General features: G+C 36.1%; 1 protein-coding gene across 15 annotated transcripts in view; it reads left to right on the top strand.

Annotated features, from left to right (window-relative positions):
- The window catches only part of LOC105233888 (basic-leucine zipper transcription factor A), a 222,175-nt gene that overhangs the window by 161,296 nt on the left and 34,277 nt on the right, over positions 1-26,602 (top strand). For 11 of the 15 annotated variants that reach the window (XM_049460284.1, XM_049460283.1, XM_049460273.1 and 8 more), the window contains one exon: positions 24,862-25,110. The exons of the other annotated variants lie outside the window; for them this stretch is intronic. In XM_049460284.1, the coding sequence (XP_049316241.1) occupies positions 24,862-25,110 (249 nt within the window). The remainder of the gene's footprint in view (positions 1-24,861; positions 25,111-26,602) is intronic. 15 annotated transcript variants of the gene reach the window in all.

The raw sequence follows: 26,602 nt of genomic DNA, 5'->3' as shown, positions 1-26,602 counted from the left end.
TGATTTTCCATAAAAGGCCTTCATCCCAGACTATATCGAACGCCTGAGCTACTATACATCTATAAAAATAGCTGAACAGTACACTCTGTGCTCGAATGCTTTCCTTATTTCGTTAGTAATTCCATTTACTTGCTCTACAATGCAATGTTTAGCACGAAAACAGAATTGGTGCGGTGGTATTATATTATTTTCGTAGAGGAAAGGAGTCATCTTTGATAGTAAACCTTTTTCAAATATTTTAGAAATACAGGGTAAGAGGCTCACTGGCCTGTAGGAAGACGTCTGTGTTAAGTTTTTTTCAGGTTTATCTATCATTATGATCTGCGACACGAAATTGGATAGTATCGGAAACCAAGGCTTGCATTAAAGAGCAAGAAGAGCACCGTTATAACAATATTTGGTTACTAAAATTAGCATTTTTGGAGTAATATCATCGTGTCCTAACGTCTTTACGGATTTAGCTCCTTCATGATTCTAGTAACTTCTGAAATAGAAGTCCTAATAGACGCAAGCGACTTATTATCGGTATTGGTCAAAGTTGGCAATTTAAAGTTGTCCTTTGAGCAATTAGGTTGATATACATACCTATTTTAGGTAATTTACATAGCAATTCGCCTTTTCCTCATCACTACATGCCCAATTACTATTCAACTGTATTAGAGGCATGTTGGAATCTACTTATGCCTTAAAAGACTTTTGGGCTTTCCGAAGGGAGTTTTGCTTGCTAGAATTTGAACACAGTTTCTTCATATAATTTTCAGTGTTGTCTTCTTCCTCGAATTTAAGCGCTTTTTTAACTTACATATAGCAGATTTCAGTCGAAGGGAAAAGCCTTAACTGCCATTCACGTCTAGCGCGGCTATTGTCATTTATAAGTTTTTCCATTTCATTAGTATTGATCTTAGTAAAACCAATTGGTTTATTATTTCATTTTGGTGTTCCTAATACAGCTTAACTAATGACAACATTAAATTTTCTTATACTTTCATCAATGTCTCTTTCTGTATTTATTTTGCAATCAATATTTATGTGGCTGATAGGAGAATGATCAGATCATAAGTCTGTACATGTATCAGCTGTCATAAGCAATCTACTATATCTATATTTTTGACTACAGCGAAATCTATTAAGTGTGATATTTTTTTTATCACTGGGCCAGTATGTCGGCTTACCGGGAGATATTATATCCAGCTTACTATGCTTATATAACATAAAACATGAGCCCCAGTATAAGTGTTTTGCGTTGTAATCTCCACCTGCTAGAAATCTTTAATCTAGCGTTCCAAAAACGTCTTTAAATTCGTTATGAGTAATTTTAAAACTAGGTGGACAAGATAAAGTTTAAGTCAAAACCCCAATTTTTTAGAGATATTGTTGTAGCTTATAACTGTGCTGTGGCATGAGTTTCTAGAGCAGTGCTTCCCAAACTTAGTTTTGCCATGACCCGGTAATTTTCACACTGCCCTTTCGTGATCCACTTAATAATATTAAACTCAAGACGGTTACATGAGATTAAATAATACACATTTAATAATAGTAAGAGAAATGTTTTATTGTTATTAAATTATAATATTTCGGTATCTTTGGTACTCACTTTTTAGTGCGAAGTATGTAGCTGTTGCTTATTTTTAATTATAGAGTTCAAGTATGCTGAAATTGCTGAATGTTTTATTCTGAGATCGGATTTCATTTCCAGTCTGTTTCGGTATTTATTTTTAAGGTAAACTAGTGTAGAAAACCCAGTTTCACATTTGTAAGTGGTCACAAAAGGCATTAAAAAAATCATTGCTTGATGGGCTAGTATTGTGCATTCTTGACGACAAGATAACCAAAAATCAATCAATGGTCTTGTGTCAAATGTATCCTTGAGTGCTGTATCAGTTGGCAGTTCAATCAACGAATCGACATTTAAATATGGCAAATTTGTTTCGGAGTCTAACTTGAATGTAAATGGGTGTTTTATCCAAGCTTTGTTGCCATCGATTGGAGGAAAATATTCTTGAAGATTCCTCTCCAGCTCTAATAAATGTTCTTTAAATTGAGTATTTCACATAAATTACTAAATGCTTTAAAGTTCCCTGTCTCCGCGCATTGTAACCACACTATAAGCTTTTTTCTTGCAGCTTCCACTTTGTCTTGCACTTTAAATATTGTTACATTGTTACCTTGCAATGCCATGTTTAGATTATTTAAAAATTCAAAAATATCAGATATGTAAGCCACTTTTACCAACCAGTTAACATCATGAAATCTGTCCTTGAATTCCAATATTACATCTCTAGCTGTTGGGGGATGTTGCTCCAAAAAAAAAACTTTTACTTCTTCTTTTAATTCAGTAAGCCTTTTTAAGTCATTACCTCTTGACAGCCATCGCACCTCACAGTGTAAAAGAACATGTTCGTGATCACTTTCCTTTTCTTTGTACAAAATAGAGAACAATCTTGAGTTAAGTGGACGAGATTTTACGAAGTTAATGAACTTTACACACTCTTGCATCGTTGCTGTCAAGGGTAAGGGCATTTTTTTTTTACGGCTAATGCTTCCCTATGAATGCTACAGTGCGTCCATACACATTCCGGAGCTATGGCTTTTATCCTTGGATAAAGTCTATTACGAATGCCTGACATTGCTCGTGCGCCATCACTACTTAATCCGACACACTTCTTCCATTCAATGTTATTTTCGTTGATATAATCATTAATCAAGTTAAATATTTCTTCGGAGGTCGTTCGTGTTGGCAAAGATTTACAGAACAAAAACTCTTCATAAATAGTATTATCATAGTCCTATCGTACAAAACATATCAGATTGGCATTATCGGAAATGTCTGTAGTTTCATCGACTTGTAAGAGAAAATAATGACATAATTTCAGATGGCTTTCATTTGATACAAGATAACGCATATGTGACTCAGAGTATGTTTTTTTACATTCTCGGTGTGACTTTGTATATTTTTCTTCAAAGCATTTCTCTTTATTCATTCTCGCATGAATTCAGTCGTTTAACATATATTTCTGCCTTTGAACGTGCTAATTTCTGCTAAATAGCAGCGAGAATGGTGAATTCCGTACTACAATCTTATAAGCTCTGTCAGCCGTCCAATCGAACATCATACAGAATTCAATTTGCGCCTTCCCTATGTTTTAAGTTCTCTGGCTGAGCTTTCGCCTCGCTTTTTTCTTTCAACTTCAAGTCAGTCATCAGCGGTGATCGGCACGTCCGGGCGGGCGCGCGCCGATCTTCGCTTACGAATATTACGATGCATCGATCGATCGATAGTAGGTATTATTTTGAAAACAAGGCGGGAATGTTGCGGCCCGGTATTTTATTTTGATGGCCCAATACCGGGTCGCGACCCGGCATTTGGGAAACGCTGTTCTAGAGCATAGTGGTTCCACCGATTTGTAACCAACACTGCCGTGTCAACACACGCTTTTCCATCCTGATGATGTGTAACATAGAGTCTAAGTCCCAGTATATTGAAATTATTTTTATTAGTTAGATTAGTTTCTGCTATAAGCATTACATCTATATTTTTTCAGACAGAAATCTAATAATCTCTAATTTATGTTGGTTAACACCATTAGCATTCTATTTACAGATATTTAGTACGTTCATTTCTTACTTCCATTTGGGGGATTTTGCAGCAGTTGCATTTGTACAGTGTTGCCTTTCACTACATTTGCATAGCTTCCTTGCATAGTATCATTCTTAAAAGTAATTTGAATTTTTATCTGAGATTGCTATAATTTAAATACGGGGTGTTTGTAACAATTGGTTACGATGTACTTGAATTCCGACAGACAATTTTTAATTCTTTATATACCTATAGTTTGCAGTGTGATTTCCCCCACAATTACTATATTTTTAGTTAAATCCTCTTTTTTAAGAGTACATTTTTAAGTTGGATGTAGATCACCACACACCACACAGACACTGCGTAGGGACCAATATGCTTTCGTGTGTCCATACTCTTGGCAGTTTTTACATTGTACTGGACCATTTCTCTTATGTGATTCCTCAACGGTGATTCAGCGATGGAGCAGATATTTTATATTGTAAATCGGGTGTATTTCACTTTTCTTTAGTTGGTTAGATTTTGGCATCAATTCTATTTTGAACATTGGGTGTGGCACTTTGTTCCTAGTGCAAACATTCGCTACTGATTTAATACTAAAACCACTTCTTCACTTTGGTACTTGGTACACAGGTTCCTTAGTACAAAAACTAATAATATAAAGCTGTAATTTGGTACAGAGAATCGCAGTAGCAAAAAGCACCTCTAACAAGTTTAATGTACATATCTTCTAAACCACTTAAGCTACAAAAACCAAATTCTCTGAGTACATTCTCTGAGAACTTCTACCGACAGTGTGAAAGTGGATGAAATTGGAAGATAACCCCTCTCACTTCCCACATAACGGTACTGTTAAAAACTACTAAAAGCGCGATAAATCAGTAACATGATATTTTACCACCTAGATAGTATGAAAAAGTTATATGGAAGCTGGTATGAAAATGAGACGACGGGCGTTGCACCGTTCACTTTTTGGTGAAATCCCATATCTCAGGACCGTCCAACCGATTTAGTACGTGGCATTCTTCTTACAATCTTATGTCACACTGTGAAAATGGACGAAATCGGACAACAATCAGTTCAGTTTCCAGTACACAAATCAATATAACGGGATAAAACTATGCACGAATAATGTCTTTAGTGTGTGCCATCTTATGGCCAAAAATTGTTAGGACCTCGGAGCGCACGCACATCTAAACCATTGGAGACGTGTCTTCCGTCTATCACAACATGATCGATCTGGTTGGTAGTTTTTCGATCCGGAGACAGCCAGGTAGCTTGATGAATCTTCTTATGCTGGAATCTTGTACTACAGATAACCATATTTCGGGCTCTAGCGAAATCGATCAGCCTCAACCCATTTGGGGATGTTTCCTCGTGGAGGCTGAATTTACCGACCGTAGTGCCAAAGATACCTTCTTTGCCCACCCTGGCGTTACGATTTTGACATCGTGGCGGGGGCATCTCTCATAAGTGCGCTCCAAGCACTCATAAAAGGCATCACATCGTTCTTCTCGTCTGTCGGGGCGTGGGCGCAAATTAGCGATATGTTGCAGAGCCTCGCTTTGATGCGGATTGTGACTAGGCGTTCATTCACCGGAGTGAATGATAGTACTCGGCGACGGAGTCTCTCTCCCACCACGAATACCACACCAAACTTGCGCTCCTTTATATGGCCACTGTAGTAAATGCCACAAGGACCTACTCGTATCTGTCCTTGTCCCGTCCATCGCATTTCTGGGACGGCGGTGATGTCAGCCTTTATTTTCACGAGAACATCAACCAGCTGGGCAGTGGCACCTTCCCAATTAAGGGACAGGACATTCCAGGTGCATGCCCTCAAATCATAGTCTTTAATTTGTTTGCCATCGTCGTCATCAAAAGGGGGGTCTCTCATCCGAGGCTGTTGTTGATTTTTAATTGGGGGTGTTTTTTTACGTGGCGGGTCCCAAACCCAGCGCACAACCCAATGCAGGGGATGATTCGCCTTCTCACTTTAGCTCGCCCTCAAACGGATGTTCTTAGGCTACACAGAGGATACTTGGTCAAAGACCGGATGTCGTGAGCTGCTTGAGTCATATGTAAAAGAATCGTTTCTGGCCACTCCCAAGTGAATGGCGATCAGGGAACTTTCCTCACTTGCGTGAACTTCTACACATGACTCCATCCTCCAAATACTTAATACACTTAATAAACTTAGCTACTATTCATAATAACAAATGTAAATCTAAAGCATATATAGTACAGTGTGTTTCGTAAGCTAAATATGCAATTTTCTTCTCACCATCTTCCTTAATTTGAATGTTTATGTTCATTACAAAATAGATTTAGAAATAACAATGCGTTATGAAATCAATTTGAAGCAGTAATAAAATTCGGATATGAGTAAGAGAAAATATTTTACTAATAATAAGATGAGAATAAATTACTCTAAGCCAAATTCATTTGACAGTTGTTTTATTTTTGGCGCAGATAATGTTTTCGTAAAAAAATCGGTTATCATTTTATCGGTGTCAATATGGTATAACTTAATTTGGACATCTTCCATATTTTCTTTGATGAAGTTTGATTTGATGTCCACGTGCTTCGTTCTGCTTGAGTATGAGTTGTTCTCGGCTATAAGTATAGCGCTCTTTTTTTCGCAGAATAATGTCATAGATTTCGAAGCTCCATTTCAAATCGCTTAAGCCAGATTGATTCTTGTGTTGCAGCTGCCATTGACATTAATTCGGATATGTCAGCATTCTAAAAAGAAAAAACATAGCATAGTTCTTAAGCGGCGATCACTTACATCATTTGCCCAGTTAGCATCACAAATGCCAACGATTTCATCAAAGCTTCTCTTGTCAATAGTTGAGATTCCGCATGACTCGCTTTACTGCTGTCCAATGGGCAATCCCCGAGTTCGTGCTGTATCGGCTTAACAAGTTGACAGCAAAGCAAAGCGGCAAACAGCGGCCATCCATTAGCTTGCTTATAGTAGCCATTTTCCTTTTATTGTCATTATTAGTTAGACATATCTCCGCGGATAGCTTTTGATTCACGTTAAGGGGTGTGCTTACAGGGTTGCATTCCTCCATATCGCAACGTCGGATTACATCGGCAATGTAGCAAGATTGATCAATCCACAGTGTTCCTTTGAGATTTTGAGCTATACATTGTACCCAAAACGCTGCACCCCGATGTTTCATTTTGAAAGTTTCAGAGAGCTTATTTTTTAGTTTGCTTAACAGCTTTGTATCATTGGCGAATAGGATAACATCATCCACGTAAACAGCGACGAACAGCATTTTTTCAGCGACAAAAAAATATACGCATCGGTCGACGATGCAGCGCTGCAAGCCGAAACTAACTAGCATTGAATTGAGCTTTTTGTTCCAAACACTATTAGTTTGCTTAGGACCATATAAAGATTTTTACAGCTTGCAAACACTACCGGATCCATCATCAAAACCCAATCGGCTGAGTCATGTAAATATCTTCTTTAAGGTCGTCATAGACATGCAGGTACAGCATCCATTTGGTAAACAGTAAAATTATATTTCACCGCAAGAGCGAGCAAAAAAACAATTGAAGTAATCGCACAACTGATGAGATGCTAATAGATGTGTTGCTTCTGGTTGAATCCTTTCACCACAAGGCTGGCTTTATAACCCACAGGATCTCCGTCAGCATTTACTTTTCTTTTAAAACCTAATTTTGATGGGATGACTTTTTTCCCACAGGTAGGGCTGATAATTCTCAAGTGTCATTGATATATTGAGATTAAATTTTTTCACACAATTCAGATATCCAAAGATTATGTTCTTTACTTTTCATCGCTTCTTCAACAGTGCTTGGATCTAATATTACATATACAGTTATGCAAAGATTATAATTTGGACGTGACATATTCTGCAGTCGCTCAGAGCAATGGACTCCTTCATGGTCCAAATCTGTTTTTTCTTCTTCCTCATTTATTGATTCATCGTTCTCATCTGTATGTGAGTGGCTGCTGCCTGAAGTTGCATCACTAACGTCTTCTGTTGGTAATTCTTCCACACATTCCACCCCTGAATTGGCAACTGAAGGTAGCCATAAACTAACCATATCCGTCTTTGCATCTGTAGCTAGAGGATTCTGATTAATATGAATTTCAATAAAAACTACACCACAGCTAACTATAATACAGGGTAGGCCATTTAAAGTTGACCCATCTGGCAACGCTGTAACTTTTAACAGCGCTGACAAATCGGCTAATGTCATACCGCGTTAGAAGCGTCATTCGAAGACAATTTATACCATGGAACAGTACACTCCAAAAGAACGCGCTGAAATTGTTCAGCTTTATATTCAAAATAACTTTTCAATTGTGTTAACTCAACGTGCGTTTCGCAAAAAAATAAAGTGAAAAGTGCTCCAGTTAAGAACACAATTAAGTCCTTATACGCAAAATTTGTGAACACCGGTAATCTCAGTAATGCCAGTCATGCATCCAGACAACGCACAAGACGTTCTGATGAAAATATCGAAGCTGTACGAGCCAGTATTGAGGAGTCTCCATCGACATCGAGTTATCGCCGCTCTCAGGAATTAGACATCTCTCGCACCACTCTCCGACGCATAATTCATAACGATTTGAAGATGTTTCCATATAAAATTCAAATGGCACAAAAACTAAACCCAGCTGATTATCCGCGACGCCTTAATTTTGGCAAATGGGCCATCGGGCGATTGATATCGAAAAATGGTGATGTTGACTGGCCACCGAGATCACCAGATTTGACGCCACCAGACTTTTATTTGTGGGGTTATTTGAAATCCAAGGTATACGCTAATAAGCCAAAGACCTTAGCTCAACTGAAAGCCAACATTCGACGTGAAACAGCCGCCATATCATCCGAAACATTGGCCAAAGTCATGGAAAATGTCGAAAAAAGAGTGCATTTAGCTGTCAAAGCTAAAGGTGCCCATTTACGCGATCTAATTTTTAAATATTAGCTGAAACAAATCCCCTTGGACCAAAATAAATTATTTTTGAAATGAACAAAAAACATTGTTTTCTTTTGTTCTTTTTTTTTTAGAAACAAATGGGTCAACTTTAAATGGCCTACCCTGTATTTTTCGCTGCACGGTCATACAATCTGTATGCTTATGATTCAGTGCTGTAGCCTACAAGAATACATTATCGAAATTTACGTTTTAACTTACTGCGCTTTTCTTTGGCTACGTGAACCATTGCCTTACAACCATGCATCTGAATTTCTCAGTTATTGTTCGATTTAGCCTCATTGCAATGCCATTCTGTTTGCGGACTCTTATATTTATTTATTTATTTATTTATTTATTTATAATAATTCATATAACAAAAGGAGTTTTATTATATAAATACATAAACGCAGCACTGGCTACGAGGCCTTCAGCCGCCTTGTAATTATAACTAGGTAAAAAGTTCTATTTGCTAAGGGTTAGTAGAGATGTAAGTTGCTTAAATATGTTTTAACAAATCGTTGGTTTTTAAGAATCTATAAACAATCATAACGTTTTTTTCTGAAGGTTGACTTAGTAGTTTTATGAGATCAATGTTGCCAGAGTTGTGGGCTGTTGAGTGAAGCATCGGACAGAGTGTTTGATAGAAGCGGTGTCATCGCAAAGGGGGCCAATGGATGAGCTTTTACCCGATAGTAAGTGGGTGTGTGTTATGATAGTGTGTCCAATCCTTAATCGAGTATATGTCTTCATTGCGCTAGTTGGAACTGTTGACGAGTAGATTATTCGATTTCCGGCTGGGTTTATGTCCCCGTAGTGATGTTTAAATGATTTCCATTCGCTTGCGTTTTTTTGATGCCTTTTGTGCTTAATAAGGTTAGAAATGTTTTGCTTGAATGATGCATAGTATGTAAAGGCAGGAGTCCTGGCTACATTTTTCGCAGCGAGGTCTGGTTGCCTGAAATACCAGCATGGCCAGGGATCCACATTACTTGGATTTTCTGAGGGGCACCAATGACCGCGTCCCTGATAACTTCTATTATAGGATTGCGATTGGAAGGAGACGTTATGCAGACATACACGATTTGCTGTCTGCACAGATGAGGAACTTTCCTTTAGTCTTTTTTGCGTGATTAACTGCATGAAGGATAGCAGATTCTTCAGCGGTAAATACAGAGCTCGTTGAGGGGAGAAGCCAATTGCAAATAATTTCTCCTGTGGCAGTGACAACTGCTAACGAAGTGGAATCGATGGACTTGGAGCCATCCGTAAACAATAGCTTCCAGCCATTATTTGTATAATTAGATTCCAGTTCAGCAAAGGTTTGTTGAAAGACTTCGTTTGGTGTGTTTTGCTTGGACAAAAACATAAGCTTATTCTGTAGGATTTTATCATTGATCAGCCAGGGAGGATGTCGTGGGGTGAATTTGCATGTTGCGTTACGTAAAATATTATTTTCTTCAGCGAAACTTAAGCATCTCGAAATACCCGATTGTATTCTTGGAATTTTTCTTTTTTTCGTGGCATGGGTGATAGTTGCATTTAGTAATGGGTTGGTGTTCTCAGCCGTTTTCGCAAGAATTTGGAGCGAAGAATCTATAATTTTACTTTGAATAGTTGGTAAACCAGATTCAGGCGAGGTTGGAAACGCCCGGAGACTTCGCCGTATTGCGCAATGGTATGGTGCATTTAAAAGGTTGATACTGCCTTTGGAGCAATTGCCATAGATGGGGAGCCCATAATCTATTTTTGAAGTTAGCAAAGCTCTGACAACATTGACTAGTGTGTTCGGATGAATAAATGAATGCTTAGACGAGAGATATTTAACAATATTTAATCGTGTCATTAACGAGTTTCTGACATATTTACAGTGAGCATTAAAGTTATACTTAGAGTCAAAAATTAATCCTAGTAATTTCAGCTGTGTTTTACATTCGATGTTAGTTTGGTTGTGGGTAAGTGAAATACCGTTGCAATTTTGCTTCCTACATACATGAAGGATATGTGTTTTGTCTAAAGAAAGTGAAGCACCAGACTCCAGTGACCAAGTCTCAATTCTGGCGAGTATATTAGTAAATAAGGATTGAGCTAAATTAACGTCAGAGACTTTTGTGTAGATTAGGACATCGTCCGCATAGATCTGGTGCTCAACTCCTTTGTAATTTCTTATCATCCTACTAATATCATCGAAAGCAATGATAAAAAGGAAGGCTGAAAGAGGTGAGCCTTGCGGCGTACCATTAGAAAGTGGGAGTGTTGAAGAAAGAAAACCATTTACGTTGACTTTGAGTTTTCTGTTTGTGAGAAAGTTGGTAATAAAACGTATCATATTCTGGCCTATTTTCCATTTTCTAAGTTGTTGAATAATAATATGGGCTCCAATTTTGTCGAAAGCTCTGTGGAAGTCCAGAGATAGTACGGACACGTGGTTTTTGCTGGACAAAGCGTTAGTAATGAAGTAGTCAAGTTGGATTAAAGCGTCTAACGTGCCTTGACCTTTTTTGTAGGCGACTTGATTCGGTGATATGAACTTGTTTCGCTGAGCATACCACATCAAGCGGTTTGCCACGATCTTTTCCAAAATTTTGCCCATACATGGAAGGAGGGAAATCGGCCTATAGTTAGCCAGTTCATCGGAGGATTTGTGTGGTTTAAGTATTGGTATAACACAGGACGTTTTCCGAAATTGGGGGTAGACACCAGTATTGAAATGATAATTGGATAAGAAATTTTATCTTGCCCCGGCGACTTACCCTTAACGGTAGATGCAACGAACTCGAATTCAGACAGTGAAATGCTGGTTTCTATTTGTCTAGCAGAAAAAGAAAGAGGGGAGACAGAGTAGGAAGTGTCGGACAGTGTGGTGGTTTTAGAGGTTTGAAACTGTGTGCTGAATGAAATATCTGCGCTTGTTTCAGAATAGTGGTTTGCAAATAACTCGGAAATTTCGGATGGATTGGTTACCAAACCTGTTGGCCCCTTTACGCATTGAATGGTTAGATTTCTAGGCACTCCAGAAAGTTTTTTTAAAGCGTTCCATATTAACTTAGGACTAGACGAAGGATTTATTTTGCTTGTGAAATCCTGAAAACATTTACGCTTGGCCTGTTTCGCGGAACGACGGAAAAGAGCATTGGCTTTCCTGAAAGATATTAAGTTGACTAGTGTTCGAGCCCGTTTGTACTCATACCAAGCTGTCTGTTTTTTTGCCCGCAATCAGCGATTTCTTTATTCCACCAAGGAACACTCTTTGAACTTTCTGTTGGCTTTGTATGAGGAATGCTAACATTCGCTGCTGAACGAATAATTTTTGTAAAACTCGCACTTTCTTTCTTGGTTAGGGTTGTCAGATATTGGGGTATTATTGCTATTTATCTCGCAATGTGTCTGGAACTTCTCCCAATCAGCGTAATCAGTTTTGAATACCTTATTTATTTTGTGGTTTTTAGTTGTTGAACCTAGGTGCAATTTTAGTACAATGGGGAAGTGATCGCTTCCATTCAGGTGATCGAGTATACTCCATTCGCACTCTGTGGCAAGTGTGTCGGTGCACATTGTAAGATCTACATGGGAAAAAGTGGAGTGAGTGGAAAAGTGTGTCGCGGATCCGTTATTCAAACATATTAAGTTAGAGGAAAGTAAAGCATCTTCAATGCATTTGCCCCTCTTATTGGCTATTGGAGAGCCCCATAGTGGACTCCATGCATTAAAATCACCAGCGAAAATTAAAGGAGTAGAAGCTTGGTTGATTAATTGCAGGATGTCTGTACTGGTAAATTGTTCGTCTGGTGCAATATAGGTGCAGATAATGGTGATTTTTTTAACTAAGATAATTTCAATCGACATAGCCAGCAAGTTGGATTGAATGGCATTAATTTTGTGTGGAATATCTCTTCTAATGAGAATCGCAATGCCTCTTTTACTTGTGCTAATATGTGGAAGATTGTGAAACATGCCAAAGTACTGCTTAGGAGTAAAAGCCGACAAGTTGAAAGAGATGTGAGTTTCATTTAAGAGTATAATAACGGGTGATTTTTTTGAGGTTAGGATTTTCATGCATTAGTATTTGACAGATCACGTGGGATTTCAGACATGGTGTCAAAGAGAAAGATGCTCAGTATGCTTTGACATTTCATCATGAATAGACTTACTAACGAGCAACGCTTGCAAATCATTGAATTTTATTACCAAAATCAGTGTTCGGTTCGAAATGTGTTTCGCGCGCGTGTTTTGTTCAGCGATGAGGCTCATTTCTGGTTGAATGGCTACGTAAATAAGCAAAATTGCCGCATTTGGGGTGAAGAGCAACCAGAAGCCGTTCAAGAACTGCCCATGCATCCCGAAAAATGCACTGTTTGGTGTGGTTTGTACGCTGGTGGAATCATTGGACCGTATTTTTTCAAAGATGCTGTTGGACGCAACGTTACGGTGAATGGCGATCGCTATCGTTCGATGCTAACAAACTTTTTGTTGCCAAAAATGGAAGAACTGAACTTGGTTGACATGTGGTTTCAACAAGATGGCGCTACATGCCACACAGCTCGCGATTCTATGGCCATTTTGAGGGAAAACTTCGGACAACAATTCATCTCAAGAAATGGACCCGTAAGTTGGCCACCAAGATCATGCGATTTAACGCCTTTAGACTATTTTTTGTGGGGCTACGTCAAGTCTAAAGTCTACAGAAATAAGCCAGCAACTATTCCAGCTTTGGAAGACAACATTTCCGAAGAAATTCGGGCTATTCCGGCCGAAATGCTCGAAAAAGTTGCCCAAAATTGGACTTTCCGAATGGACCACCTAAGACGCAGCCGCGGTCAACATTTAAATGAAATTATCTTCAAAAAGTAAATGTCATGAACCAATCTAACGTTTCAAATAAAGAACCGATGAGATTTTGCAAATTTTATGCGTTTTTTTTTTAAAAAAAGTTATCAAGCTCTTAAAAAATCACCCTTTAGCTGGGGTATGATCTTGTATTAATAATTGAAGCTCATTGTAATTATTAGTGTAGCAGTTTAAATTCCATTGTAATATTGGAATCATAAGATCTATGTAGGAAGAAAAGAAAAAGAGAAACAGAAGAGAGCTAGAATTTCAACTCGTATGAGCAGTCAGTTGAAGCTGAGTGTCACCAATTGAGTACTAGTTCAAAAGAGAGTAAAAGCTAAGCGTATTTATTCAGAGTCAATTTCTATTTGTTCAGTATGTTCAGTAGAGTACTGATTATCGTTGGAAATGCTTGTTGTTGGAAAGAGATTTTCGTGATTAGGTGGATTAGATTGCACAGTAGTGTTGGTAGTAGTATTTTTGAAGTCAGTATATATATTAAGCGAGTTTAAGGAGTTGTTTAAGTTAGAAATGAAAGAGGCTGTTGTTGGACTGAAAAGTTTGGGATTTAAGAAAGAGTCTTGTTGGGTTCAGTTGTCGCTGATATTTTTAGCTGAATGTGAGACGTTGTTGTAGTCAGAACTGATCGATGTAGGCTTGTTGATGGAAATATGCTTATTGTTGGCGTTTGATGAGTGATTTTTGCTAGTTAAAGATTTTAATGATGAGTTGGGTGCAGAGGTGACCTCTGCGTTTTGTTTTGATGTAGTAGGCAAGTCATTGTCGGCGGTTCTATGAGTATTTTTAGATTTTGTGGAATTGTTGATGGCTGAAATTTTTGTTGGTGTGGTGGTTTCAGAGGATACCTCTTTTGTAGGTTGAAGCACATGTGAAAAGCTAGCAGTAAGCTAGCTTCGTAAGAACTCAGTTCTTCTATTATTTCCCTTTCAGGCACATCGTTTAAGAACGGTGCATAAATGGTGCCTTTGTTACAATTAAGATGTTGATGATAGCTAGCGCTAACAGCGCCAATGTTGAAAAGACATTTCGTTTTTATAAACTTTTCTGCTACTTGCTTATTTTTCACTAGCAGTAATAGGCTGCCGTCGCGTAATTCACTAATTTTGTTTATATCTTTGCTCACGGTAAGTAAGGCATTGTAAACACGAAAACAAGAAACCTTCGAAAGCGGTGTAGTATTCTCATCGGATTTAATCACTATATACTTTGGGTCATCACTTTTTATTGGCGGTAATTCAGGAAAAGCATCTTGCAGTTTTTGATACGATTTTTTACGTTTTGGTTGGGGACCTTGGGCCAGCGCAGCAAACCTGTTGTCCCCGAATTGGAAGCCCACCGGGGGCATAGTGGAAAAATTATAATACACTTATATAAGTATTGGATTATATTTCTCACTTAAAATAAGTATTAATCGCGTTACTTAAGTAAGCAGACCGGTGTGCAAAAAAAAAACACCAAAAGAGGGCTATATGAATAGCTGTAAACTCCGGGAAAGACGCTAACTCAACTGCTCAGTACGAGGTTTAGTCGGTGACTGGGACTCTGATATATTCTCAACCATTGCATTGAATTTTACAAATTCATTGAAAACTGCTTAGTTTATTAAAGAAATGAACATAGCAACTATTCATAATGACATCTGAAAGTCTAAGGCATACACAGTGTGTTTCGTAAGCTTATAATAAGGTACAATGAAATTCAGGGATCTTATTCTTTATATGTGGCATATTAGTAATTAGCATTGCCAAAAATAGTTACAATTAGTCAATACATATCTTAGACCCCATATACCTAACATATAATTTTCGAATATATACGAATTATTCAACTTTTATATCTATACTAATATTATAAAGAGGAAATATTTGTACCTATTTTTGTATGTTTGTAATGAATAGGCTCAAAAAGTACTGGGCCGATTTAAAAAATGCTTTCACCAATAGAATGCTACATTCTTCAAATTTGACATAGGCTACATTTCATTTTGAAAAAAATTAGGGATCCTGGGTAAAATTTGAACAATGTAACCGAAGGAGTAGAAAAATGAGTCTTAAAACGTCTTTCGTCGAATCCGCTGCCGAAACTATTAGCGATAGAACAAAATAATGTACAACAATATTGAAGAAAATCATAATGTCTACAAAAAACTCCTAGCATATGTCCAACCATTGTAGTTATGTCACTACAACAACTTTTTTCATTTTAAACATTAATAAAAATGCTAACCAAATTCAAACCATGTTATTTATGTGTTTATATTAATCTTTATCCAATTAATTATTTTATGGTCAAGACCATTTAACTACCTATAAAATAGTTTTTAAATTGGACTTTCCATTCAAAATATATTACGAATTAAAAAATTCAAAAAGTAAACAAAACCGCCATAGCGCCGTGGCCGATGTTTGCGATGCATTCTGAAAAGCGCGCCGGGCCAGAGAATGTAAAGTATAGAGAAGGTGCAAATTGAATTCTGTACGATGTTCGATTTGGCGGCTAACAGAGCCGATAGAATCAAAGTAAGGAATTTGACGTTGTCGCTGCTATTTAGCAGAATTGAGCACGTGCAGTGGCAAAAATATATGTAAAACGACTGAATTCATTATTTATTACTGTTATTTTATTTTTTTGATTATTATTATTTTTATTTTATTTTTTTTTTATTTTTTTTTATTTTTTTCGTAATTATTACTTTTACCTATAATATTTTTATACGCTAACTTTTAAAGAATATTATTATTATTATTATTTAATATATTTATTTAATAATTGATTATTTACTTATATGTAAAACGACTGAATTCATTATTTATTACTGTTATTTTAATTTTTTGATTATTATTATTTTTATTTTTTAATTTTTCAAAAGAGCCGGCCCCTTAAACCATCAAAGAAATCGAACATAAATAGACTTACACACAAATATAACTGTGGGATTTTTTTTAATGCAAATAAAAATATTTGTGAAAAAAGTGTTTTATATTCAAATATCCAAAAATAAATAATTGTCTACCCCGTGCGATGCCGGGACGAGCTGCTCGTACTACACATAGTGATTTTTGTTTTTTGGGCGAATATGTCGTTCAGTGTGTGAGTTATATATATGTATGTATGTATATAAAATTGAGATCTTGGTATATCTCACTTGGCCATTTGAGCAACTGTGTAGTGGTGGTGTGTTCATAATGACGACGTCGTACCCGTCAACAAGGCCTTCATAGTTTCTGAATTAAAATAAGTTTCGTTATCGCAGTAAATTGTCTTGGTCTATGGCAGGGATGGGCACATTTTTAGCCCGCAAAGTGCGCACAGGGGCTAGATGAGGGGAATATCAGTTTACGGAGAGAAGGGCATAACAAGTTGCGAAAAGTTGCGAAAAAAATCAATCACATTCCTTCGTAATTTAATGTTCATCGCAGAGTGGTTGCGGCAAAATGGATAATATGATACGAGACTCTTTGATTCGAGAGAGAGTTGTCAAAACTGCATTTTATTTAACATTTGCCAATGATGCCACTGCTGAAAAATATTAGATTGGATATTTAATAAATTATAGAAAACGCTAAATTAAACACTTTTAAAATGCATACATATATAAATGTTAAAACGCAAAATCATTAATTAATTTACATAAACATTTATTTTGCCAAAATATGTTCGCACAGTTCGTCAAGTAATTAAAGCGGTTTGCTTCTGGCATCTCGCCTTTTCTGAAATCAGCTGATCGAAATTCCCTGATCTCTTTCGCTGTCAAATAATCAGGGAACGCGTTTGAGGAAAAAATGAGAGCCAATGCGAGAGTCTCGTATCATATTATCCATGGCGGCAATACTGACATTGTGCACAAATTAAAGAGCGGAAGTTTACTTCATATCGGGATTGTACAGTTGTGTGAACAAAAAGAGGTAAACATAATTTAGAGTTTCGCATTTAAATTTGTTTTTATTTACCTTTGCATGGTGGGAAATTCTAATCGCTGTTAGGAAAAAATATATAAGTTATACTTGTATCTAAAAACAATTTTATTTAATAAGAAAACAGCACATTTTAAAACTTCACAACACCTATAGTTGTTCCTATTTTGTTTACACCACTGTACATGTGATAGATCAGTTAATGGTGGTGATGCCAGTTGTCAAAATTCATTTTAGTTACAATTCGGCAAACTTTTCTCAAGTTGTGGGCTTTTATACGTACATATGCATATCTGCATATATAAAAAAGAAAAGATACTTGTGACCATTATATTTATATATTGTGTTTAAGCATATTGCAGCTCCATTTAATGAAAATGCTTATATAAATATATGATTTGTGATATTTTCAGTTTGGTTGTTTTATCAAAATATTCAAAGAATTGAGGTTTTTTTCTACAATTGTTTTGTTAAATTTTAAAAATCTAAGTTGCCTCTGGAAATGTTTTAAAATAATAATATGCGCTATAGAAAGGGAACACATACATATTTTCAAAAATATAAGAAATCATCAAATAAAAATATATTTGCGCTCTATGGCATTATTGATTGAGAGTGGCTAAGCACACAAATACTCGTAGAATACAAACGCTAATGGCAGAAACATCTTCTCACTTCGCCACGAGCGGCAAGAGTTTTGTTCTCGTTTTCATTCGAACAATGTTGCCATTACTCAATACGCATATGTAGTTTTGTACACATCTATGTTTTCAATTATAATTTTTCATAATAAAAAATATCAAAACTGAAACTAGTTTATACATTTGTAAATAATAGCATTCGATTCTGAATTTGAGTTATTTTAAGAAAATTTCAAATATATTGAAGACAATTTTTATAATTACTACAGTATATCGAGCCTGGCAACCCTGCGGTGTGAGAGAGCAATCAGCTGACATGCTGTTTACAATGCTTACGACACGGCACGACAGTGAACTGAAAATGGCGTTGTGCATCTTACTATATGAACATTCGAAAGAATGCAGCAACATATCAATGGCCGGCATGTACACAAGACAACGCAGTTATCCATTTTGCATGTACACAATTTCGTTGTGGCCATACTAATACCTTGCACTTCAATAAAATTTTAATATTTTGTTCAAAGTCAAATTTTTTATGCAAAAAATAAGTAAATAGGTAAATTTATTTGTTTTAAGTTATCAATTGTTATTACAAATGGTAAAATAGAGCTATAATAGAGCTATTTTATGCTTTTATTTGTAAAATAACGTCAAGTTTGTAAGAGCTGTAAATAATTTTACATTTTACATATTAGTGGTATCACCACTCTTCCTCATCTCTCTATCTTCCATTCTATTGTCAACTCTACTGTCGTCCTACTGTCGTTGGCAAATATAGGAGAATACTGAAGTTAGCGAGAACGACAACTGTCGTTTTAGTCGTGTCGTCGTCAAAATAACAGTGTCCATAAGAACGTGTGTATTTTAATATTTGACAGATGTCGTTTGTCGTCTGTCGTCGTTTTGTGTTAAGCACTTGAGTCGTTGGAAATTCTGGGATTGGCGGGTGATAGAAGGGTTGTTGGGTAATTATGTATTTACATTGCGCTCTCATAAGATTCATTTGGTCATATGTATGTGTTTGAAGAAACAGTGGTTCATAAACTGAAGTTATTATTGAAATAACTTTTTATAAGGAAGTTTAAAGAAATAACCTGGTTTGAAACTTTTTGCTTCGAAAATTATATATAAGATAAGAAGTAGGTTATCTGATTTAAAATTTTGTACTTGATACAATAATGCGTGGAGCTATAGCAAATGAGATTAAACCAAACATATAATTTATTAGACATATTAAAAAAATTATTACTAAAATCAAATATTTTTTATACTTTTTGTTATTTGTCTTACATTTTATAAATTTATAGTAGTTACAAAGAATCTTAAAATTGTTAGGCAATTTTACGGTTATTACCCACAGTGCAACTTCCCATATATGTGTGCGATCTCATTTGTAAACATGGTGTGGTAAAATACGTTGCTCTCACTTATCTCTTCATGTTTGCCCGCGATGATCCCCTCACCTAGCCCTCAAAATGTGCACTCGTGCCCGCACGGGCAAAATGCCACTGAGGGCTGATATGCCCATCAAGGTAGAGGAGGAGTAAAGTCACTATCAGCTGATGTTATGTAAACAAAGGCACAGCTGAGAGGTGCCACTGTAGAAACGCCAAGTGTAGTCCGGGGTTGAGTTTCTATTTGAATCCAAGATGGCCGACTTTTAACCGGAAAATGGTTGCATTGTGTTATTTTCTTAAAATTTATGGAAAAGTTGTGCCAAAAATATTGGTTATATGTAAAAGTTTAATATATTTTCAAAAGAAAATCGTTTTATTTTAATATATATTCTTAAAGATGAGAACAATATGAGCAAATACATGAAAAATTGAGTTTTTTATTTATGCCTTTTTTTAACTGTGGTAAGTCAATAAATGTTCACCACAGAAAAATGTTACGAACAAATAAGCAACCATGCCGAATAGTGGGGTCTAGATTATGCTCATTCACAGCCATATTTACATTTTTGCCATCATAACGAAGATTTTTGCAAGACAATTTGTTTTAGTTTATTTCATGGTTAAATCCTTTACAATGGTTTATTTAGTTATTTCAATCTGGAAGAAGTGTTTACAAATCTCCATTGGGACGATAAATTCAATTTAATTTTAAATTCAATGACGTGCTCGTGGAAGGTGCACGTCGCATTGCTAGGTAAGCTAAAATTAAACTTTATTTTAAAAGATTTACCATGTATTTTTTAATTTTTTTTATAGAATCAGCAAAGGAGCTGGTGTAGAACGCTAGTCCCAATCCAATGAGCTTTGTGCTTGAGGGTGGAAGCAACTTTTTGAAGAGCAAATACTACGGTGAGCACATTCGGATATTGTAAATTGCGCTTAGAATCCCGATACTGCTGGTCAGGTTTATCAGGCTGTTGGGTAGGTTTTGAGCAAAATTGAATTTACATACTTTCTAATAGCTAAACACCCACCTTGTAGACCAAAGCGTTACCAGTTGAGCGAATTGATTGACTGGTTTCATCGTGTTATGCGCAAAGATGAAAAATGGTGGGGATACCGTCATTAAGACATGTGTTGTGATCCTACCTTCTTATTGAAAGCCAAGTTCACGAATGTATTACCGATGTCGTTCCCTCCAACATACCGTGGTTGAATAATTTTAATGTACAATCCATGGAAGAGCAAGTACCATGAGAATTATGATCATATCGTGCTGCGCAATATTATGATGCCGAATTGGAGAGTGGGGGGAACCAGCTCTACCAAAACCAATAGAACATCGGGATGAACTACGCAAATAATAAACATCACTCATCAAATGAAAGTTGGCAGCGTTGGTGACTAAGAAGCGATTTGAAAAAGAAACATTTGCATCTACGCGAATTACAATTCGTCTTTACATCTAGTGAATTATGGTCGATTATGAATGGTGTGGAAGTTGATATTTAAACTTTAAAAAACAAATAAATGTAATTAGGCTAATAATGAGCCGCTATTAAAATTTAAGGAATTTGAGTTGTATTTTTAAATGGGCCAAACAAGTTATTATCGATTTGAATAACTTCAAAAGGAATATATTTCGAACAATAATTTATTTTTTTAAATACTATGGCGGTATCGCTACTGAGCATGGCAAAATAGTGTTGCGTGAGCTAATTTAAACTACTTTTTACTACTATATAGATATTGCAAATTCAAAAAATAATTTCTTTAAGAATCCTTTTTATTTAAAAACTTAGCTTAGAACTAAAAAATAGTGTGGTAAATCTGTTAGGATAATCAAACACTCCATTTGGGAATGAGTAGGATTCCTGATCGCCGGCGTATAGCTAAATTCTGACATTTAAAACGTGTACGTAGTTTGTGATTACAAAAATTTATAATTAAAATATAAAGGGTGATTTTTTAAGAGCTTGATAACTTTTTAAAAAAAAAAACGCATAAAATTTGCAAAATATCATCGGTTCTTTATTTGAAACGTTAGATTGGTTCATGACATTTACTTTTTGAAGATAATTTCATTTAAATGTTGACCGCGGCTGCGTCTTAGGTGGTCCATTCGGAAAGTCCAATTTTGGGCAACTTTTTCGAGCATTTCGGCCGGAATAGCCCGAATTTCTTCGGAAATGTTGTCTTCCAAAGCTGGAATAGTTGCTGGCTTATTTCTGTAGACTTTAGACTTGACGTAGCCCCACAAAAAATAGTCTAAAGGCGTTAAATCGCATGATCTTGGTGGCCAACTTACGGGTCCATTTCTTGAGATGAATTGTTGTCCGAAGTTTTCCCTCAAAATGGCCATAGAATCGCGAGCTGTGTGGCATGTAGCGCCATCTTGTTGAAACCACATGTCAACCAAGTTCAGTTCTTCCATTTTTGGCAACAAAAAGTTTGTTAGCATCGAACGATAGCGATCGCCATTCACCGTAACGTTGCGTCCAACAGCATCTTTGAAAAAATACGGTCCAATGATTCCACCAGCGTACAAACCACACCAAACAGTGCATTTTTCGGGATGCATGGGCAGTTCTTGAACGGCTTCTGGTTGCTCTTCACCCCAAATGCGGCAATTTTGCTTATTTACGTAGCCATTCAACCAGAAATGAGCCTCATCGCTGAACAAAATTTGTCGATAAAACACATTTCGAACCGAACACTGATTTTGGTAATAAAATTCAATGATTTGCAAGCGTTGCTCGTTAGTAAGTCTATTCATGATGAAATGTCAAAGCATACTGAGCATCTTTCTCTTTGACACCATGTCTGAAATCCCACGTGATCTGTCAAATACTAATGCATGAAAATCCTAACCTCAAAAAAATCACCCGTTAGAAAACATGGCTATTATAATTATCTCTTGATTTATCTTACAATAAAAAAATGTGTTTTACTGTTCAGACGAATTGTTATGGTACGTAATATCAAATTTTTCACAATAGTTATCTCTTATGGTCTACTCATTATCAAATATAATTTCCATTTTGTCCATGAATAAGTTAACTAAAACGCTTAAAAATATATAGCATATTTATCTATATCATGAAGGTATAATTAACTTATGTGATAACAGCTAAAAACTTTACTCTATAACAAAAATTGAAAATAGTATTTATAAATGTACAAATATAGTACTATAAATTTATAATTTAATATTATAGCATTTTCGCTTTCTGCAACCCGTTTTAACCTCTCGCCACCCTTATTCACCAGAGGTGGCCATGATGTTGTTATTGTAAAAGTACACTTGAGGGGTAGCTTAAGGACTGTGAATGGCTCTTTTTCTATGGTGAATGGGACTTTCCCTACTCCTCTATACCATGATGCCCATCCCTGGTCTATGGCAATAACATCTGAATAATTAGTGGTTTTACATGCATTATTATGCGAGACGCCAGTGGCTGTACCACGGCGAATTTTGGGAATTTGTCAATGGAAGTAAGAAAGATTTTTTTGTCAGTTGAAAAGATATCAAATGTATTTCTCTATCGTATGGCGAAATTGGTGTCTCCCCAAGCATTTGTTTTTTCAGGTGCCTATCGTACTTTGCTTTAATGCATAACTTGCAATTTATTACTATTTCATTGGCCAACTTTATTTTGCAATGCCGAGAAATTTAGCATCAAATCATGTTTTATACTGGCTAGTGTTGCTAGAACGCAGTGTATTGCGTTTACTACTTCTGTGTTAAGAGTGGCCTTATTGTTTCGAATATGTTGTGAAATTTATACAAGGTGCGTTCCAAAGTAAACAGGACTTAAAAAAAATAGAACAAATAGTTTTTTCGGCAAAATCAATTTATTATATTCAAAATAGTCTCCTTCTGCTTCAATCCAGCTTTTTGCACGGTCCAAAAGAATGTCAAACCAGTGTTTCAGCTCGTTGGCCGGTATGGCCGCCAGTATGGCGGTGCAAGCCTTTTGATGGGCCTCTACGTCTGCATAAGGCTTTCCTTTCATGAGCAAATGCATTTTTCCGGAAAGGAAGAAGTCACACGGTGCCATATCAGGTGAATACGGAGAGTGGTTAATGGTTAAAATGTGATTTTTGATCAAATAATCGTCCTTCGAATGTTGGGTTCTGAGCAATTTTTGGTCGTCAAACAATTTGTGCGGAACAAACCATTCACACACCTTTCGTGTTTCAATGCAATTTCCGGTGATCACAGATTTTGATTGGCCCACACGACCACATTAAAAACGTTGAAACCACTCGTGCACTCTGCTACGGGATAGCCAATTATCGCCATAAACCTGTTTCATGAAATGAAACGTTTCGGTAAAAGTTTTACCAATTTTAAAACAAAATTTAATGTTGGCTCTTTGTTCGAAGCTTATTTTCGCACCGATAACAAAAACATACTGACACTTAAAACGCAATAACTTCACTTCCAATCTATGAAATGTCACGAAATTCTCACTGGACAATCGATAAATATAGCAGTTCTGTTTGCTTTGGAACGCACATTGTATTAACGGATTTTGTGGGTGCGCCAATGATCTTCCTAGTCCTCGTTTGAAGTACCGACTTCCTCAGAGGACCGTGTGAACACGTGTACCAATTCCAAGATATCACAATTTTATTCATGTTATAATATTCATGAGCATATGGACGAATGGACAGACAAACATTTGGAAATTTTAATATACTTGTATGTATGTATGTATTTTTAGGTGTTACAACCCACCGATAGGTGAGCAAAACTATTATACTCTGTGCAAAATGTTGAGAGTATATTAAGGAACAACTGAGTAGTAGAAGTAGTGATTACTATATTATCTTGTACTGTTATATACAAGGTGGCGCAAAAGATATCGGAACATCAGAAGATGCTATAAATTTTGCAATTGACCTTTAATATCAGTTCTGGTTTGACATTTATGTAGTAAACACATGCGAAATACACGTAAATAAACAAAGGTACGCTTCACTGCGTGCCACATCCGATATGCTGAATGATGCATTTCCCGGGCGCCTAATCTCCCGTTTTGACGATTTGCACTGACCAACAAGACTTATTTTTGTGGGGATTTTTTGAAATAGTGGGTTTATGTCAACAAGCTCAGACTCTTGCAGCTCTTAAAGACAATGTTCATCAAAAATGTGAGGAACTATCTCCGGAAGTTCTGGCCAAAGTGATGGAAAATGCCATCAGCAGGGCTCAAATGACAATCAACTATGGCGGCGACCATTCACATGATATCATATTCTTGACTTCATGTAAAAAAATCAAAAAGACCAAATAAAAATAATCCACAAGCCGAGTAAAAGTTGTTAATTTTTTAAAAAAGTTTTTCATTTTCCAAAAACATCGGAAGGTTATTTTTGCGCCACCTGTTATAATTTAAATAGTGGGTTAAGGGATACTCGTTTGAGTATTAAAGCAGTTTAAAAATTAAATTGGTAACTAAAAAAAAGGAATTCCGCTAACAATTTCAATGCTGAAAATATAGATTCAACTGCCACGGAACAAAGTTATCAAGAGGAATTCAAAGAAAATAATGCGTCTCTTAACAATGCAACACAATCACCAACTCTAAACTCACCACTTAATCAAATGCCTCTTCGATTTTTAATGAATCCTTTTGGAAAGGTTCGTGACATAACGTCAGTGAGCGACTCATTTAATATTGAAACTGGTCTTTTGTCTCCTAATAAATGTGCGGAACTCGTGACGGCGTTACAGACTCAAAAAGGCAAAGGTAATTGTGAATTTATATATACGTATATGAATATTTAAAAGTATCAATGCAGCTGAGGGGTTATCCTGTGAGCGTTGCGAATAACAATGCGTTGCGAAAATGAATTGCGGTGCGAAGGGCAATCAATAGGTACTATGTAACACATTCGCATTTTAAAAGTGCTGTGTGATATTTACGTTTACAAATTTCCAATACTCTTGGCATTATTTCACGAAAAGAGGGAAAATTGAAGGAAAATCAATAATAAAGAAGTGTAAAAATAAATGGACGTTCAAATTGCGTAGTGTTTTAAATTAGTTCTGAAAGTTTTAAATATAAAAGGAGTAAACATGGATTAATAAGATGTATATTACAATAAATGTAAATATTATTATAAATTGGACATAAAAAAGCTAATAACTTTGCTTTTATAGTTCTAATGTTGCAAATTTTAGTTTGAATTTTTTTTCTAAGTGTTTCTTTGTTGTGATAGAATTTTTCAACCGCTAATTTATATTTCCTTTTCTCCATTTTATGTCGTTTATTCATAAATTTTTGAATTACCTATAGGTTTTCATCTTTTCCTAAAAATTAAATAATTTTGGTAAATTTATACTACAAATAAATGCTACGAAATAACATGGTTTGTTCGTCGCATTAGCCTGCTTGACGACGAATTAAAAATTCGCTAAACGCAAAAATTTGACACTCGCTTAAGTAATACAGAGTGCTGCCTTGCCTTACAAAGTTGCATGTTTGCGAAAGTGAACATTTTCACTTGCGCATCGCCATATAGAATAACCCCTTAGTAATAACTATTTCAAATTATAGTAGAAAGGTCTTATGTTCTTAGTTATCAGGTAATAGCGCTAAACAATCTTTAAAATGTATTACAATACGCATACAGAGAAAGGTTTTCTTTTCTACAAAGATTAATTTTTATTATATTTGTATATTCGAATACTATGAGCAACAAATAGTAAGACTTTATTCATTAAAACTCTTAATTTATTCTTCAAAATCTTATGTTGTCCCCCTTAAAGTAATCCTCCTTGTCTCCAATATACTTGTACAAAGTTCCTCGAATCAATTTCAAGTCAATTGCAAATGACGGATAATACTCAAATAATATTCCTTGTTGACAGTTTGGCCGGTCGAAAGGAATTCGGAATTAATAATCGAAGCACACTCTCAACACAACCTTGGTTTTTCGACCTGCTTTTACGTGATTTTTTCGGCTTCGTCTCACCTTTGCACCGTTATGTGACATTTGCACGGATGTCACTGACACTCATATCAACCTAGAAACAAATATTTCAACGAGTGGGTTTTCGCGTAAAATTTAAATTAAATCTAACTATTTTTTGCCCACAGTCTTAATATTTTATGCCTGAATTACCTTCTTCGGTTTAAAATAGGCTAGCAATTCATGCTGATGTCATAAATTGATAATTGGATTACCTACATGTAATTTTTGTCATTTTAACAAATGGTGGTGGTTTGGTCCCACACC

Source organism: Bactrocera dorsalis, chromosome 6 (genome assembly GCF_023373825.1).
Source record: "Bactrocera dorsalis isolate Fly_Bdor chromosome 6, ASM2337382v1, whole genome shotgun sequence".
Taxonomy (NCBI): Eukaryota; Metazoa; Arthropoda; class Insecta; order Diptera; family Tephritidae; genus Bactrocera; species Bactrocera dorsalis.
Note: the sequence above shows the minus strand (reverse complement) of the source record. Positions and strands in the feature narration are given on the sequence as shown.